Here is an 18,770-nt window from a genome sequence, read left to right as displayed (position 1 = left end):
AATACACGACTGAATAATAAAATCAATTAAATTCTAAGTTTGTTGTAAAAATAGAATTTTTCATTTGTTATTATTTTATATATAGTTTGCTATGCTTCCTTTTTGTTATGAAAAAGGGAGTGCCTGATAACCCATAACCGACCGCACCACCGTTTTCCTTTGCTTTGCGTTCTACAATGTCGAAAACCTCAGAGATTATTACATGCAAAGGTATCAATCAACCATCAAGCATGTATTATATATGTTTAAATACTTTCATTTTTCAGTTTTGTTATACAACTTTTTCTGTAGTATATTATATATAACATATCTCCAGTTCATTTTGTATAATTATATGTATGAATTTTTGGTTTGAGTATTGTAGCTGCTATTTGCTGGGGAATAGGAAAACCTGTGACTGTGGAAGAGATACAAGTAGACCCTCCCAAAGCCACCGAAGTTCGAGTTAAGATGCTTTGTGCCAGTATATGCTCCACAGACATCTCTAGCACAAAAGGATTCCCACATGTTAGAATCCTTTCAAACTCATGCTAATTTCACTTTCAGTTTCAGTTTGTTTTCTCTAAGAAAGAAAGAAAGAAAGAAAATCTATTTTCTTCACCGTTGTTCCACTATATATATAGTCTAGATTAATTACTTACCAAAAACAATCTAATTTGCAGACCAATTTTCCTATAGCACTTGGACACGAAGGAGTTGGGTAATGAATCTCAACAAACAGTACATTTGTTGTTACATTTTCCTATAAAAAATAATTAAGAGTCTCAAATATTTTTGTTGTTACACTAACGTATCTATATATAGTTATCTACTAATAAGATCATGTGTTGCATTAATGGCAGTATTATAGAGAGTGTCGGTGATCAAGTAACGAATCTGAAAGAAGGGGATGTGGTAATTCCAACATACATAGGCGAGTGCCAAGAATGTGAGAATTGTGTTTCAGAAAAAACCAATTTGTGTATGACATACCCAGTAAGATGGACTGGTCTAATGCCAGATAACACTTCAAGGATGTCCATCCGAGGAGAGAGGATATACCATATTTTCAGTTGTGCTACATGGTCAGAATACATGGTTAGTGATGCCAACTACGTTCTCAAAGTTGATCCAACCATTGATCGAGCTCATGCCAGTTTCATCTCATGTGGCTTTTCAACTGGATTTGGAGCTGCTTGGAAGGAAGCCAAGGTTGAAAGTGGATCCACTGTAGCTGTTTTTGGTCTTGGGGCTGTTGGATTAGGGGTATGAGTAAAATAATCTTAGATATATATGTTAGTATTTTTGTTCTAACTTTGTGGCTTCAAGTTTGATTCAGGATGAGAATGACCTTGTGGCTTGTGCTGCAGGCTGTAATTGGATCCAAAATGCAGGGAGCAAGTAGGATAATTGGAATTGACACAAACGAGAACAAGAGAGCAAAAGGAGAAGCTTTTGGAATAACTGACTTTATAAATCCGGGTGATTCTAATAAATCTGCTTCAGAATTGGTCAAGGAACTAAGTGGTGGAATGGGTGCCGACTATTCTTTTGAGTGTACTGGAGTTTCCACTTTACTCTCTGAATCCTTGGAAGCCACAAAAATTGTAAGTTTCACCTTATCAAAAACAGTTCGGTTCTTTGGTTTGGTCCAATAATTGTTGATTTATTCCATTAATACATGCACATTAGTTTTCTTTCTCGTCCAATAATTACCATTTTTTTTTGGTATATACTACAGGGAACAGGTAAAGCAATAGTAATAGGTGTAGGAATTGAAATTACTTTGCCATTGGGTCTTTTTGCCATTCTGCTTGGTAGAACTTTGAAAGGTTCTGTTTTTGGAGGACTCAGGGCCATTTCAGACCTTTCCATTTTAGCTGACAAAGGCCACAAAAAGGTTATGTATCCTCTAGACATTTAATTTAACCATAACGAATTCACTGTCTACTTTTTTCTTGGACATTTCTTATAATGGTATTGGACTATTTTTCCTTCTTTTTTTTTTACAGGAATTCCCTCTTCAAGAACTCTTCACCCATGAGGTCACATTAGCAGACATAAACAAAGCATTTGAGCTACTAAAACAACCCAATTGTGTCAAAGTTGTCATCAACATGCCATAGTCATATTAGCGCAATTGTAGGTAATCTTCGGCAAAGTTTGAAAAAGATTCACGTTTCACTCTTTATCAATTACCATTGTCTCTCTCTTTGTCCTTCTCTATGCATGTGTGTATGTGGAACCCAGATCCTCTGCCACGATCCTACCACCTACAATAGTATTTTGTCCGTTTCATTGATCCTACGACTATCCAAGTAAATCTTTCAGTAGTTGGACTAATTCAATGACTGAGACTAATTTTACTGTATAACACGTACTGCATATGATAAGTTTACTCTTTCATTTTTTAAAAGCTAGAAGAATTAAAGGTACATATTTTAAAAGTTTGAAGATCAAATTCATCACTATGAAAACATAAAAATTTTGGTTTTATTTGACCAAAAATATAAGACTAGAAACATATTTCCTTTTTTTTCTTTTTTCGTTACAGAGGAGGGCTTAAGGTCCGAAAACAAATAAACTAGAGGAAAGAACCATGGGGGACATGCATTGGTGGCCCTGTAAATTTCTGAACTCATCAAGACTTTTTTAATATAAACTTCATTTCTTTTGAAAATATTACAAGAAATGTACAATTTTCAAAAGATATTTTAACTGTGGTTAGAAAAATATTTTATTTTCTCGTTTCCCTTTTTTCTACTTGAATTAGTTTCAAACAACACGTAATTAGAAGTTTACATGATATAGTTCATGGTTATCAAACTCGTTAATTCTTACGAGTTCAAGAGTTCACTAGTTCTTTATGAGTTGATTATTGAGTAAATTTTTTTTTATAAACTCTCATGCAAATTCTATAAACTCTAAATAAACTCGATAGACTCTAAATAAACTCAATAGACTCTCAAATTTATCATCGAGTCAACGAGTTAGCAAGTTAAAAAAATTAAATAAAAATATAAGTCATTTTTATTGTTTGCTGACTATTTAGCCTTCAATATATCTTCATTTACAATATTTTCTTACTGTTTAACATTTAACATATCTTCATTTAGCGTGTTATTCTTAAATACAAAATTCTCACTTTTAATAATATCAAATATTTGTTCTCTAGTAATATCAAATCCTCCATACCACTCCTATAACCTCTATAAATTATTGTCTAATGGTGATGTATTATCCTCCATACCACTCCTATAGTATGTTATTTATAAATATTTTATTATTATTTTTATATGAAGTAAATTCTTACGAATCTATGAATTGAGTCTACGAGTCGAGTCTATGAAATTGTCATTTACATAAACTCTCAAATTTGACAATCTTAATTCACTCGAAGTATGTTAGATCTACGTCTTCCAAAAATGTTGTACCTTTGATTCTTAGATTTCAATATTCATTACCCAACTCCTATAATTTAATTGTACATTTATATAATTTTAATATTTTTAATCATTATAATTTAGTGTTTTATGTTTTTGGTCCTTGTAAAATTTTATTTTATTAGTCTTTGTAAATTATTTTATTTTGTTTTTTGTCTTAAAATATTTTAGACAGCGCTATGCTTTAAATAGTGAAAAATGTTATGTAAAATATTTTAAAGAGAAAATAAAATAAATATAATTTGTAAGAACTAAAAATGAAATAAAATAACATGGATGAAAAGTAAAAAAAAATGTTAAATTATAAGAATTAAAAATATATTTAAACTTTTATTTTTAACCCATAATTTTAGGAAGCTTGTTAACAAAATCCTATATTTAAATAGAGGGACTACTAATTCTCTATTTGGAGATGGAGGAAAATATATAGCTATTGGTTAATGCAAATGAGTGTTTGACGTAATTTATATAAAAAAAAATGGTCCAGTTTTTAGAAGTAGATCCGAGTAGGGTTTGGCCAATTTTTGGTTGGTTGTGTTTGACGTAATTTATATAAAAAATGGTCCAGTTTTTAGAAGTAGATCCAAGTAGGGTTTGGCCAATTTTTGGTTGGTTTGGTTTGATTGGTATTTAAATATTTTTGGTTAGTCAACTTGAATTGTGAATTGAAGACAATATTTTTTTTTAAATTATAAACATAAATTATAAATTTATTTTTTAGAAAAAGAATTTAAATTTTCTACCAAAAAGGTTCAATTTATAATCTTTTTATCTCGTATAATTTGAAATTATTTTCTGTATTTTTTAAAACAAATAAACAAAATTTTGTATGATATAGACTAGATTTTGAAAATTGTTTTTAATTTTTTTTTGTTTCTAAATAAAAATTAAAATATTATTAATTCTTATTATTTTCTACTTTCAGTTTCCATCAACTACTCGAGTTCTTTTGTACATTTTCACATATTTTTCTCATTCTTTGTAGAATTTAGTTCTTAAAAAATATTTTATAATAAATACAATCAAACACACTGTTCTGCTGAAGCTGAGCTGACCAGAGAAACACTCGTCTGCCCAAATACTGAGACAAAAGATTCAAAAGATTTCTTATATATGTGATCTTAAGAAGAGAGGTATAGCATGTTTAGGTTGTTGTTCAATCCTCATGAACGTATTTTTATATAAGAATGGTTTTTGTATCTTTTGCTCCAAAGATACTTTTAAAAGCTCCTCCAAAACATGCTAGTGATAACAACATAAAAAACATTGGACAAAATCATATTTTAAACTATAGAGACTGAGTTGACATCCAGAATATTTGGATGACTAACATGATGTCCCGTATTTTCTGGCAAATGTCTCATGAATACCGCCTTACAATTCTATACTCAAAAGAGAGGAAGAGATAAATATAGATATAATATATAGGACGTGATAAAAAAAAAAAAAAAAAGAGATCGAAAAAAGTAATAAATAATAGAATGTTTATAAAATAGTAATGTTGATATATCATCACACATTTTTTAGTACCAACGTCTTTATAACAACGCCTCATATTATTATCCTCTAAAGTCGTATAATTGCATATGAATCTTTGCACTCTATTGAAGTTTTCTTGTCTTATTCTGGAAACTGTTGTCAATGTGACATCTTGATGACAACTTTCACACAATTGGGCTTTTTCAATAGTTCAAATGCTTTGTTTATATCTGTCAATGGGACCTCATGGGTGAATAGTTCTTGAAGAGGGAATTCCTGTGAAGTAGGAAATACCACAACCATCAGAATTTTAAAAGGAACATAAAATATACGTGACAAATAATCTAAAAAATGTACCTACTCTATATAATTAGTTAAATGTCTAGAGCGTTACCTCTTTCTGGCATTTGTTAGCTACGATGGACAGGTCAGATATGGCTTTTAGCCCCCCAAAAACAGAACCTTTCAAAGTTCTACCATACATAATGGAAGTAAGACCAAACGGGATAATAGGTTCTGTTCCTGTACCAATTGCTATTGTTTTACCTGTTCCCTACATGTATATATGGAAGCAATAATTAGGAACACAAAATATTATAAGAGTGAGGGAAATTAAAAGGAACACAATAGTATGTGTAGAATCTCAATCATTAGAAAATATTTGACCCAAAAAACAAAATATCAAATAACAAAACTGCTCCATGAGGTGAAACTTACCACTTTTGTGGCTTCCACAGATTCAGTAAGTAAAGGGGCAACTCCACTGCACTCAAAGGAATAATCCACACCCATCCCACCACTCATTTCCTTAACCAATTCTGAAACAGATTTAGCTGAATCACCAGCCTTTATAAAGTCAGTCATTCCAAAAGCCTCTCCTTTTTCTCTCTTCATCTCATTTTTGTCAATTCCAATTATCTTAGTTGCTCCCAGCATTTTGGCGCCACTTATAGCCTGCAACACGTACAAGTCACAAGGTGAATCTCATTTACAATCAAAATTCAAGCTTCAAACTTCAGAAGGAAAAAATAAGTGACAGTCCAACACAAACATACAAGATTCATTTTATACATACCCCTAATCCAACAGCTCCAAGACCAAAAACAGCTACACTGGATCCACTTTCAACCTTGGCCTCCTTCCAAGCAGCTCCATAACCAGTTGAAAACCCACATGAGATGAAACTGGCATGGGCTGGATCAATGGTTGGATCAACTTTGAGAGTATAGTTGGCATCACTAACCATGTACTCTGACCATGTTGCACAACTTAAGACATGGTGTAGCCTCTGGCCTCGGATGGACATCCTTGAAGTGTTATCTGGTAGTAGACCAGTCAATCTTATAGGGTATGTCAGACACAAATTGGTTTTTCCTGAAACACAGTTCTCACATTCTTGGCACTCGCCTATGTATGTTGGAATTACTACATCCCCTTCTTTCAAATTTCTCACTTGATCACCAACACTCTCTACAACACTGTAATTAACACATTGATTGAAGATACAATTAAGTCATAACAACAACAACAGCAAAAAAGTCTATGTCTCTTGATTATTATATTTATACATAGGAACAAAAAAAAAGAGAAAGGCATTATTTATGGAGCTTACCCAACTCCTTCGTGTCCAAGTGCTAGAGGAAAATTGATCTGCAATTAATTTGTTTGTGGTAATCTATTAGTGGAAGAAAGATGAAGAAAATATATCTTTTTTTTTTTTTTGAGAAAACAAACTGAGACTCAAAGCATAGAATTGAAAAGACTCTAACATATGGGAATCCTTGAATGCTTGAGATGTCTGTGTGGCATAAACTGGCACATAGCATCTTAACTCGAACTTCTGTTGCTTTTGGTGGGTCTACTTGTATCTCTTCCACCGTTACAGGCTTTCCAGCCCCCCAGCATATTGCAGCTATAATACACAAACCAAAATTTTAACGCATATATATTATATATGCATAAGGCAGAGACAACTTAATTACCTCCTTTGCATAATTAACAATGTCACATGAAATATGGAAATTAAAACAAGCTTTTGACAGTTGATACCTTTGCATGAAATAACCTGCGAGGTGTTTGGCATTGTAGAAGAAATGCAGTTTCTTAATTAAATCAAACGAAGTGTAAATGGTTCTAAGGGTGCTGCTGCCCTCCTTTTTATAAAAGAATAGCTGGTCACTGATGTCATAAAATAGGTTTTTTTTTTGGATGATATAGAATAAGATTTATTCAATATTTGCACAAACTCCACGTAACATTTTTCGTAAATGACGACCGAAATGGATTACCTTTTACAACTTGTGGGAGCAGTGTTTGTAGTGACGGCTGCTTCTAAATTAAGTTTTTTAATTTATGAGAAGTGCACGATGCAGACTTTTTTCCTTAGCATGATTTGAACTACTATATTTTATTTCTTTGTCAACTTTAGTGATAACTTCAATTCATATATGGAAATCCAAGTTTTTCTTTTTTTAAGAAGGAGGGTCATATCATGTCACTCATAATCAAAGAACGAAGAATACAAAATGGAATACGATAAAAAAAAAAAAAAACATGGCTGCTGACATAAAAATGAAATCTCAAGGTTTTTATCTACTTTTCTAGACATTTTTCAGAAATTTACAATGCACATCACAGAAAAATAATTTCACGATTAATATAATACTCGTGTAATTTAACGTAAAGAATTTATGCAACTAGCTTTCTTGACACCAAAAACTTTCAAAATTACGCCCCCATTTGTTTATTTTTTTAAAAAAGAAATATTATAACACAATAATTTTTTAATTTTTGAAAAACGTATACACATTTATCATAATTTTTAAAATAAAAAACAAACGCACCATGATTCAAATATAACAATATATTCCTCCTCAAGAAATACAATAACATTTAAATTTAAATAAATATTTTGTTTTCAGAATATTTAAATATATATATATGCATTGAATGTAAACAACTTTTATATTATCACCATTGTCATATGAACGTGAGTTTGTTAACTTTTATATAACAGTACACAATTTTTTTTTTAAAGATAACATATTCAATTATTCATTCCATGTTTATAGATTATAATTAATTAGTATTCACTTGAATACCCTGCCATCTGCCAATCAACCACTGTTTCTCTTGCATGTGTCATTATTGCCGAAATATTCAGAACTTTATGGGCAAATAATCTTTTTTATTTATTAAAATCATTATATTTGATAATTGTATTTTATTTTTTAATTTCGAATAGGAATTAAAAATATAAAAAAATAATTATTAAAGAAATAAATATTACAAGATTATGAAAAAAATTGCTCGTCTGCTTTAAAAATGCAAACCGGCCACAGATTGAAACGAATCGGTCAAAAACTTCCCATCTTAGAATACTGGCCACCAAAATTGAATACTTCATCTGTTATACGATTTTCGATAGTATACTCGTGACTCGGGACTCGTGAGCGTGTAAAGAAAATATTTAAGTATAATTACGCATTTACTTTTTATAGGTTTTAAAATTATTTTTTTAATCCTTATAATTAATGAGTATTTTTTAATTTTTAAATTTATATTTTAGTGATAAAAAATTCTTTAACTTTAACCAACAAAGTTAAAATAAATTTAATGAGAAAGACCTTTTAAAAATTAAGATATAAATTTTAAGATTTAAAAAAATTATTTATTAATTATAGGGACTAAAAATAATAAATTTAGAAATTATAAAGATTAAAAGGGTAATTAAATCAAATATTAAATTATCTTATATGTATATTAAAATAAAATATTTTGAATTTTAAATAAAGATATACATTTTTATTTGTTATTATGTATGTATAAATATATATTGCAACTCTTATATAAATATCAAAAGAATATAATTCTTCACAAACATTAATTTTTTTATCTTAATATTGAATTATGGCATTTAATTTAAACGATCACCTTTTAAATGTAGTTTTTTTTTGTTGCAAATTAAAAAATATTAGATTAAGATTATTTAATTGTTAAAGGAATAAAAATAAAAATTCAAATTTGTTCCTGATAAATTCAATGTGAAATATATTAATGTGACAACTTATTTATCGCATTTTCAAAAATATATTTATAATGATTTTTATTGTTATTATTTATTAGTAGGTTGACTCGTACTTGCATAGAACCATAAACTGATAATCACATTAATTTTATACATTTAAATAGTTTGTAAATATGTTATTAATAATAAATCATAATTATTTTCTTGAAATTGAACTCACTTAAACTTTAACAATTAAAAAAAATCATGGCTATTATATTTTTATTGAAAGGTGAATAATTGAGTTTTTTTTCATTCAGTTACGATTAGAGAAAAGAAATTAAACGTACAGTAATCATTTGACGGATAATTATGAATATATATATATATATATATGCAATAGCAACTAAAATTGGCAATATATATGCTACTATTGAAATAAACTATATTATATATTATAATTAATAATATTATTGATAAATTAATTCTAATAATATTCTTATTATATTAAACAATAAATTAATAATTTAACAAATATAAATATAAATGTGTTTCTTCTTCTATTTTTGCATATTGCATCATGACGGATTAAAATCATAATATTATATTAAAGGACTCAATTAAAAATGAACTATTATCATATTTTGAAGACTAAAAAGGCATTTAAACCTTTTATACAACAATAATCTTTATATTTTTTTCCTTCAAAAATATTTTAAAAAGTTCTCCAATAATAACTCAAACATGCAAATAATAATAACGAACATTCGACAACTAAAGTCTAAAACAAACCAAGCTAGTGTAACTAAATTTGGAAAGAACAACGAATATGATGGTGGTGTGAGAATTCACAAATTCATGTTCAATTAGGATCAAGCTTCATTGAGTTAGATTTATGAAATTCAATACCGAATTTAATGTCTTTAATTTCGCTTATTTAAATCCAAAGCGGCCTAATAACTTGAAGTAACCCAATTTTTTTATTGGTTAGATTAGTTCAGGTTCATAGAAGGGTCCTAACTCACGTCAATTACTACATGATTAGAAGGAATTAAGGGCTCAAAAAGATCACAGTCAGAGATAATTTAAGATACTCCGAACCTGCCCACTTTGCCTATTAATTTCTTGACTTGGCTTAGTATTTTTTAAAATTTTTTTTATTTGTAAAAATCAAAGATAGATAAAAAAGTTTACAAAAATTCATGTAGTTAATTCAACCAATTAAAATAAATATTTTTAGTATTGCTTATAATTGTTTTGTTTATTTTTAGCCTTTAACTAAATCTAAAAAAAGATAGTCATTTGTTACACAATTCAATTTCATCACTCGTTTAAAATGATAATTAATTATATTAGTTGTTAAATCACATCCTTGTGAAAACGATACTCATTATTATCTGTACGACTAATTTATTTGTCGTATCAGTAACTGATATAATACAGTACAAGATTTTAATTTTTAACTTTGTCCGTGTCTTCGAGTTATAGGGAAATAATGACTTTTTTTCTTGAAATCTAAGAATCAAACGTACAGCATCTTCTTTGAAAGACCTAGACCTAGCATACTTCCGGGGAATTAAGGTTATCAAATTCAAACAGTTTATGTAAATTTGAGACAATTTCATAGATTCAACTCATATTCATATAAAAATAATAAAATATTTATAAATAACATACTAATTAAATATTTTAACAAAAAATAATAAATCATAAAGTTCAAAATATTTAAATAATCAAGTCTAGTAATAATATATCATCACTAAATAATAATTTATAGAAGTTATAGGAGTGATAGATTATTCTAATGAAGAGTTTGATGTTATTAGAGAACAAGAATTTCATATTATTAAAAGTAAGAATTTTATATTTAAGAATATCATACTAAATGAATGTTGAATGCTAAATATTCAGCAAACAATAAAAAATGACTTATATTTTTATTTAATTTTTTTAACTTGCTAACTCGTTGATTCGATGATAAATTCGAGAGTCTATCAAGTTTATTTAAAGTTTATAGAATTTGCATGAGAGTTTATAAAAAAAAAAGTACTCAATAATCAACTCATAAAAGAACAAGGGAATTCTTAAACTTCTAAGAATTAACGAATTTGATAACCATGAACTATATCATGTAAACTTTTAATTACGTGTTGTTTGAAACTAATTCAAGTAGAAAAAAGGAAAATGAGAAAATAAAATATTTTTCTAACCACACTTAAAATATCTTTGAAAATTCTACATTTCTTGTAATATTTTCAAAAGAAATGAAGTTTATATTAAAAAAAGTCTTGATGAGTTCAGAAATTTACAGGGCCACCAATGCATGTCCCCCATGGTTCTTTCCTCTAGTTTATTTGCTTTCGGACCTTAAGCCCTCCTCTGTAACGAAAAAAGAAAAAAAAGGAAATATGTTTCTAGTCTTATATTTTTGGTCAAATAAAACCAAAATTTTTATGTTTTCATAGTGATGAATTTGATCTTCAAACTTTTAAAATATGTACCTTTAATTCTTCTAGCTTTTAAAAAATGAAAGAGTAAACTTATCATATGCAGTACGTATTATACAGTAAAATTAGTCTCAGACATTGAATTAATCCAACTACTGAAAGATTTACTTGGATAGTCGTAGGATCAATGAAACGGACAAAATACTATTGTAGGTGGTAGGATCGTGGCAGAGGATCTGGGTTCCACATACACACATGCATAGAGAAGGACAAAGAGAGAGACAATGGTAATTGATAAAGAGTGAAACGTGAATCTTTTTCAAACTTTGCCGAAGATTACCTACAATTGCGCTAATATGACTATGGCATGTTGATGACAACTTTGACACAATTGGGTTGTTTTAGTAGCTCAAATGCTTTGTTTATGTCTGCTAATGTGACCTCATGGGTGAAGAGTTCTTGAAGAGGGAATTCCTGTAAAAAAAAAAGAAGGAAAAATAGTCCAATACCATTATAAGAAATGTCCAAGAAAAAAGTAGACAGTGAATTCGTTATGGTTAAATTAAATGTCTAGAGGATACATAACCTTTTTGTGGCCTTTGTCAGCTAAAATGGAAAGGTCTGAAATGGCCCTGAGTCCTCCAAAAACAGAACCTTTCAAAGTTCTACCAAGCAGAATGGCAAAAAGACCCAATGGCAAAGTAATTTCAATTCCTACACCTATTACTATTGCTTTACCTGTTCCCTGTAGTATATACCAAAAAAAAATGGTAATTATTGGACGAGAAAGAAAACTAATGTGCATGTATTAATGGAATAAATCAACAATTATTGGACCAAACCAAAGAACCGAACTGTTTTTGATAAGGTGAAACTTACAATTTTTGTGGCTTCCAAGGATTCAGAGAGTAAAGTGGAAACTCCAGTACACTCAAAAGAATAGTCGGCACCCATTCCACCACTTAGTTCCTTGACCAATTCTGAAGCAGATTTATTAGAATCACCCGGATTTATAAAGTCAGTTATTCCAAAAGCTTCTCCTTTTGCTCTCTTGTTCTCGTTTGTGTCAATTCCAATTATCCTACTTGCTCCCTGCATTTTGGATCCAATTACAGCCTGCAGCACAAGCCACAAGGTCATTCTCATCCTGAATCAAACTTGAAGCCACAAAGTTAGAACAAAAATACTAACATATATATCTAAGATTATTTTACTCATACCCCTAATCCAACAGCCCCAAGACCAAAAACAGCTACAGTGGATCCACTTTCAACCTTGGCTTCCTTCCAAGCAGCTCCAAATCCAGTTGAAAAGCCACATGAGATGAAACTGGCATGAGCTCGATCAATGGTTGGATCAACTTTGAGAACGTAGTTGGCATCACTAACCATGTATTCTGACCATGTAGCACAACTGAAAATATGGTATATCCTCTCTCCTCGGATGGACATCCTTGAAGTGTTATCTGGCATTAGACCAGTCCATCTTACTGGGTATGTCATACACAAATTGGTTTTTTCTGAAACACAATTCTCACATTCTTGGCACTCGCCTATGTATGTTGGAATTACCACATCCCCTTCTTTCAGATTCGTTACTTGATCACCGACACTCTCTATAATACTGCCATTAATGCAACACATGATCTTATTAGTAGATAACTATATATAGATACGTTAGTGTAACAACAAAAATATTTTGAGACTCTTAATTATTTTTTATAGGAAAATGTAACAACAAATGTACTGTTTGTTGAGATTCATTACCCAACTCCTTCGTGTCCAAGTGCTATAGGAAAATTGGTCTGCAAATTAGATTGTTTTTGGTAAGTAATTAATCTAGACTATATATATAGTGGAACAACGGTGAAGAAAATAGATTTTCTTTCTTTCTTTCTTTCTTAGAGAAAACAAACTGAAACTGAAAGTGAAATTAGCATGAGTTTGAAAGGATTCTAACATGTGGGAATCCTTTTGTGCTAGAGATGTCTGTGGAGCATATACTGGCACAAAGCATCTTAACTCGAACTTCGGTGGCTTTGGGAGGGTCTACTTGTATCTCTTCCACAGTCACAGGTTTTCCTATTCCCCAGCAAATAGCAGCTACAATACTCAAACCAAAAATTCATACATATAATTATACAAAATGAACTGGAGATATGTTATATATAATATACTACAGAAAAAGTTGTATAACAAAACTGAAAAATGAAAGTATTTAAACATATATAATACATGCTTGATGGTTGATTGATACCTTTGCATGTAATAATCTCTGAGGTTTTCGACATTGTAGAACGCAAAGCAAAGGAAAACGGTGGTGCGGTCGGTTATGGGTTATCAGGCACTCCCTTTTTCATAACAAAAAGGAAGCATAGCAAACTATATATAAAATAATAACAAATGAAAAATTCTATTTTTACAACAAACTTAGAATTTAATTGATTTTATTATTCAGTCGTGTATTTTTATATACAATAAGATTGTTATTTTGTCTAATAATTATTTTAAAAAATTAATTGGTTAAAATTGTAAAAAAAAAACAATGAGAATATATCAAAAATAAACTCGTAAATTTATATAATTTATTTATAATCTAAAAAAAGGTATAATGTATAAAATAAGATGAATAATATACTCAAAATTATTAAAAAATATTGTAGTAGGTATGTCCAAAATTGATATAATTCGTAATAAAATATTATTATGTGGGATCGGATTGGATACGACGAATTAATTTCTTAAAATATCGGATTTGATATAATTCGGAATAAAAAGTTTTGGGTCCATAGGATTAATTTCTTAAAATAATAAAATTTATTTAACAAGTTAATTCTTAACATATATATTTTTATACGAAAAATAGGAATTAAACCTGTGTCATGTCTCGAATTCGGAACCGTTTAATGGTATTGTAATAATCAAACTATTAGAACATGTTCTAGATAGGAAGGAATCAAACCTCTAATTATATATTTAAGATATAATATTATTTATTAATTGGGTAACTTCAGATTAATTATAATAAAATAAGATAAATGTTTGACAATTATTCGAAAAATATTTGTGTGTTCCACCGAAAAGTTTTCTGCCCAATTCAGGGTTTTGTCAGGTTAAGTGGCATTACATGCCATTTTTATTTATGGAGTATTTGAAATAAATTTTCATAATATAATTTTTTTATATAATACTTTATGAAAATCAAACTCAAAATATTTTCTAACAATTTTATATATTTTTTAATGTTTTTATAGTTATAGAATACTGTATATTTTTACAACAACTAATTACAGTTATAGTTTTTTCCAAAAAAAAAAAATACGTACTAAACAAGCTTTCAAATAACTACTAGTATAATATATTTTTTATTTTGATTTTCTTTAAAACCGTAAAAAATAAATGAAATCCAAAAAATTATTTTTAAAGTTAATTTTTAATAAAAGAAGAAATAAAATGAGCTCTAAAATAAATATATTTCTTATCAAATTAAATTGTTTTTTAGTTATAATTTTAGACTTAAATTTAATGGTCATGTAATGATACTATAAACCAATTTCACATTATCATTTAGTTAAAATTATTATAAAAATATAAACTTACCATACATAATTATATGTGATAATTTAATGGGGCATAATCTTTTTCTCTTTAGAATATGGATAAAAAATAATAAGTTGTTTAGTAGATCAAATGTATAAATAAATATTGTAAAATAATAGTTTGAAAGGAATATTTTGACTAGTTGCGTAAGTAATGTGTAAAATACACATTCAAAAACATTAGGGAGAAAAATAAATATTAAGAATATCTAAATTAGAAGATTAAATATTTTTATTTTAAAATGAAAAAATCAAAAAAACATATTAGATTAAATAAGATAACCAAAATTATATTTTTTTTAAGTGAATCTAATGTATTTTTTAATAAAAAAAAAAAAATTCATAAAAATATTAATCTCTACTAACATAAAATTTTCTATACATGTAAACTCTTTTTTGAAGCTAAACTTATAATGATTTTGTTTGTATGGAAGATATCCCTCCTGAACTGCAATACATGTAAACTTAGCAATCGAAATCCTAATAATATACTCAAAATCAAGCAAAAATATCTACCTATCAAACGACAAAAGTAACATACAGGTACAACAATAATGCAAGTAGCAGTGACCCGACCTTCCTGAAAAGAAAGAAATGACGAAAGCAGTAGTACGAGACAGAAAGATAACAAAATAGATAAAATAAATTACATAATACAGTAATTAATAAATTAAAAAAATTACAGTAATATTTTTTAAAACTATTATGAAATTAAATATAATTTTATCTTTTTTTCTACATTAATTTTGTTTAAAATTTTAAAATATTATACTAACATTTTCTTATATATTTTAAAATATTAAACTAGCACTCCTTCACCCTTGTGTAAAAGAGGTGAATGTAATAATTAAAAAAATAAAATACTTGTGTGATTACCCAAAATTTCAAAATATATTGTTGTAATTTATTCTAATAAATAAATATTTGTGCAAATCCTTCGAAAATTATAACCGAAATGGATCACAACTTGAAAGATATAAAGATAAGGCTTGAAACGAAACCCGTCAAAAAAGATAAGGTTTGAAGGCTATATTTAATGACTGGACAAATGTCACGTGATAATCGTGTTTTTTTCTTCTTTTTTAAGTTAGACCCTTTGGCTCTCCTGCTATCAGACTAATTTTCAGTTTGATCTCCTTATTTTACATTATCAAATTCATATTTTTTTCTCACAAATTCAACGTGAGTTGTGAGTTGTGAGTTGTGAGTTGTGAGTTGTCAATCAAATTTTCTATTTTGGAAAGTACTTGCCAGATTACAAAATATAATATTCCAAAAACTACATTCTGTAATTTACAAATAAACACATTTTCCAAAAACCATTGTATTGGATGTTCACGGTGACGTCACAGGTCGTCAGAGAGGAAGAGGGAGAATAGGCAAAGGAGTTAAGTTTTCCCTATTCAGTATTCACAGTGTCGTTTAGTGAGCAATTAGAGAATTCACGATATGATGACGTAAATGGTGAATTAAATTGGGATGAATAACTTCGGGTGGTGCAGATAGGAACCCAATGCAGAAGAAGCTATTTGTCTCGCTGAATTGACAAAAACTTTGTTGGTTGTGGTTTCAAATTGAAACCCAACATGCTAGGGTTTAAGAGGGCTTGCAGCACCCACAAAATGACTTTACCGAGAGGGGGAGTGCCTCTGCCGTGAGCGAGCAAACAAATTTGGGGAAGAAGAATGGGATAAAATACAAGGGGAGTGTCTCAGCGTGAGATTTTGAAAGAAAAAGGTCATTTACGTAATTTGACTTTTGAAAAAGGGAAAGGGAAGTGTACTTGGCAAAAAAAAAGGGGAGTGGATATAACAAAAACTTTTCTTCATAGGTTAGAAAAGTTCAGGTTGACAGAATGGTCCAAACCCGCGTCTACAAAATAATAATTTTTTCGTTAACTTTCTAAAAAAATAAAAAAAAACTCTTTAATAAGTAATGATTTCTCTCAAAATAATTAAATCTAGTCCATAACCAGCAAACAAAATTGAATTTCTTAAGCACGTTAAACATGGTGCACACCAAAAATGTAAACATGTACTGATCCAAGCTAAGAAAGTGAGTATTTTTTGTTTTATATTACTTTTTAACTTTTATTTATATTGTTGCACAATAAATAACAAATAAACTTTAATTAGTACTCCGTCTCTCTTCGAGCTATATTGATGGATATTTAAGAAGAACTCGTCTTACAGGTGAGCATAATCCATTACAATGTTTTAATTTTTAACTCCCCTGTCTCTCTTCAAGTTATGAGGGAAATATTGACTTTCTTCCTGAAATCTATACAAGAATCAAATATACGCCATCTATAAAGCCGTAGACCTAACTCACTTATACTGTATCGTATATACTTTTAGTTGTTGTTTTTAACCAAATCGATCAGATAAAAGGAAAAGGAGAAAATAAATATTTTGCAACCACATTTAAAATATCTTTTTGAACATTTCACGTTCCATTGAACTGAAGTTTATATTTGAAAAGAAGTTATGATGAATTCAGAAACTTACGTGTGCCCACTCGAAATTTACGGGACCACCACCTCATTTATTTTAAATATAAATAAAAGCTCCAGAGAAAATAGAATGAAATAAATAACACTCACACTGAGACACACCATTGGGTTGTTTCACTAGAAACAATTGCTACTATGACATATTGATGACAACTTTGACACAATTGGGTTGTTTTACTAGCTCAAATGCTTTGTTTATATCGGCCAATGTGACTTCATGGGTGAAGAGTTCTTGAAGAGGAAATTCCTGTTAAAGTCCACCATCATCATTATTAGACACTTGAACACCAGGATTAAAAAACATAGACAAGTGAATCCGTTACGATTAAATGTCTAGAGGATAACCTTTTTCTGGCATTTCTCAGCTACAATTGAAAGGTCTGATACGGCTTTTAGCCCTCCAAAAAGAGTACCTTTCAAAGTTCTACCATGCAGAATGGCAAAAAGACCTACTGGCAAAATAGGTTCAGCTCCTACACTAATTACTATTGTTTTCCCTGTTCCCTGTATATACAAAATGCAATGTTAGGAATGCACAAGTCTAGAAGGACAACAGAGAAAAAAAAATGTGCATGGATTAACGGAAATAACAAATCATACGAATCTCAGTTATCAATAATTATCAAATCATAGAAAACAACTCAACTTCTTTGATGATAAAAACTAAAAATATTAACAACTACAATTTGCTGTTAAAAAATAGAAAAGAAAAAAAAAACTGGAAATAAATATTTACTTTCGGAACCATAAAGAATATAGATAAGATTTATGAACTTGTTCAGAAAAAGGGCCAAACCCTTGCACAATAAATAAATAAAATCATCGGTAATTGGTTTCAACCAAATGTGACTTTCCCCATGTTTGAATCCCTGCCTGATCGGTTTGGACGCACATTACCAAAGCAGATCAATAAATAATTGTTTTTGTATCAATTGACTTAATTATTCATAAAATATGGGTCCGAGATACTGAATCAAATACGCACTTGTTTATAACTATTTCTTACATCTGACATGTTAAAAATCACGTCTAAAAAGTGAATCTAAACATGCTATTAGTGTCCTTAAGAATTAAAAGCACGTTATAGTAAAACAAAAACAAATGTCCTGCGTTATTAGTAGTTTTATATTAAGTTTGATCATAAACTTATTTTTTAGAGAAGTTTTTCAAATACTAACTAAATTTCTCTTCAAATCCAATTACTCACCCACACTAATTCACAATTGAAGTAGGGGAAAGGAGGGGGGAGGGGAAGGAAATAGTGCAGAATAGTCCGGCAAAACAGAATTGAAATAAAATAAAATAA

General features: G+C 29.1%; 3 protein-coding genes across 3 annotated transcripts; 1 reads left to right on the top strand and 2 right to left on the bottom strand.

The window, feature by feature from the left end:
• Positions 1-54: 54 nt before the first annotated feature.
• On the top strand, positions 55-2,281 carry LOC100500200 (8-hydroxygeraniol oxidoreductase). The gene is made up of 7 exons (XM_006591944.4): positions 55-210; positions 365-507; positions 663-700; positions 843-1,245; positions 1,350-1,586; positions 1,721-1,879; positions 1,992-2,281. Exons 1-7 carry the CDS (start codon positions 177-179, stop codon positions 2,103-2,105), a joined length of 1,128 nt encoding a protein of 375 aa, XP_006592007.1. The 5' UTR covers positions 55-176; the 3' UTR covers positions 2,106-2,281.
• A 2,660-nt stretch (positions 2,282-4,941) lies between these two features.
• Positions 4,942-7,030, bottom strand: LOC100798341 (alcohol dehydrogenase-like 2-like). The gene is given in 7 exon segments (NM_001255479.2): positions 4,942-5,177; positions 5,296-5,454; positions 5,619-5,855; positions 5,977-6,379; positions 6,514-6,551; positions 6,671-6,813; positions 6,951-7,030. Coding segments are annotated over 7 exon segments (1,131 nt in total). The 5' UTR covers positions 6,985-7,030; the 3' UTR covers positions 4,942-5,060.
• Positions 7,031-11,447: 4,417 nt separating this feature from the next.
• Positions 11,448-13,713, bottom strand: LOC100500201 (alcohol dehydrogenase-like). The gene is given in 7 exon segments (NM_001251466.2): positions 11,448-11,828; positions 11,941-12,099; positions 12,234-12,470; positions 12,575-12,977; positions 13,121-13,158; positions 13,314-13,456; positions 13,611-13,713. Coding segments are annotated over 7 exon segments (1,128 nt in total). The 5' UTR covers positions 13,645-13,713; the 3' UTR covers positions 11,448-11,714.
• Between the last annotated feature and the right edge of the window lie 5,057 nt (positions 13,714-18,770).

The sequence above is a fragment of the Glycine max genome, chromosome 12 (assembly GCF_000004515.6).
Source record: "Glycine max cultivar Williams 82 chromosome 12, Glycine_max_v4.0, whole genome shotgun sequence".
Classification (NCBI taxonomy): Eukaryota; Viridiplantae; Streptophyta; class Magnoliopsida; order Fabales; family Fabaceae; genus Glycine; species Glycine max.
Note: the sequence above shows the minus strand (reverse complement) of the source record. Positions and strands in the feature narration are given on the sequence as shown.

Excerpts from the sequence above, each read along its gene's own strand:
- LOC100500200 (XM_006591944.4), top strand. The coding sequence starts at position 177 with ATGTCGAAAACCTCAGAGATTATTACATGCAAAG. Across the intron at positions 211-364 it reads AGAGATTATTACATGCAAAG|CTGCTATTTGCTGGGGAATA; the intron begins GTATCAATCAAC and ends TGAGTATTGTAG. Across the intron at positions 1,246-1,349 it reads TTGGGGCTGTTGGATTAGGG|GCTGTAATTGGATCCAAAAT; the intron begins GTATGAGTAAAA and ends CTTGTGCTGCAG.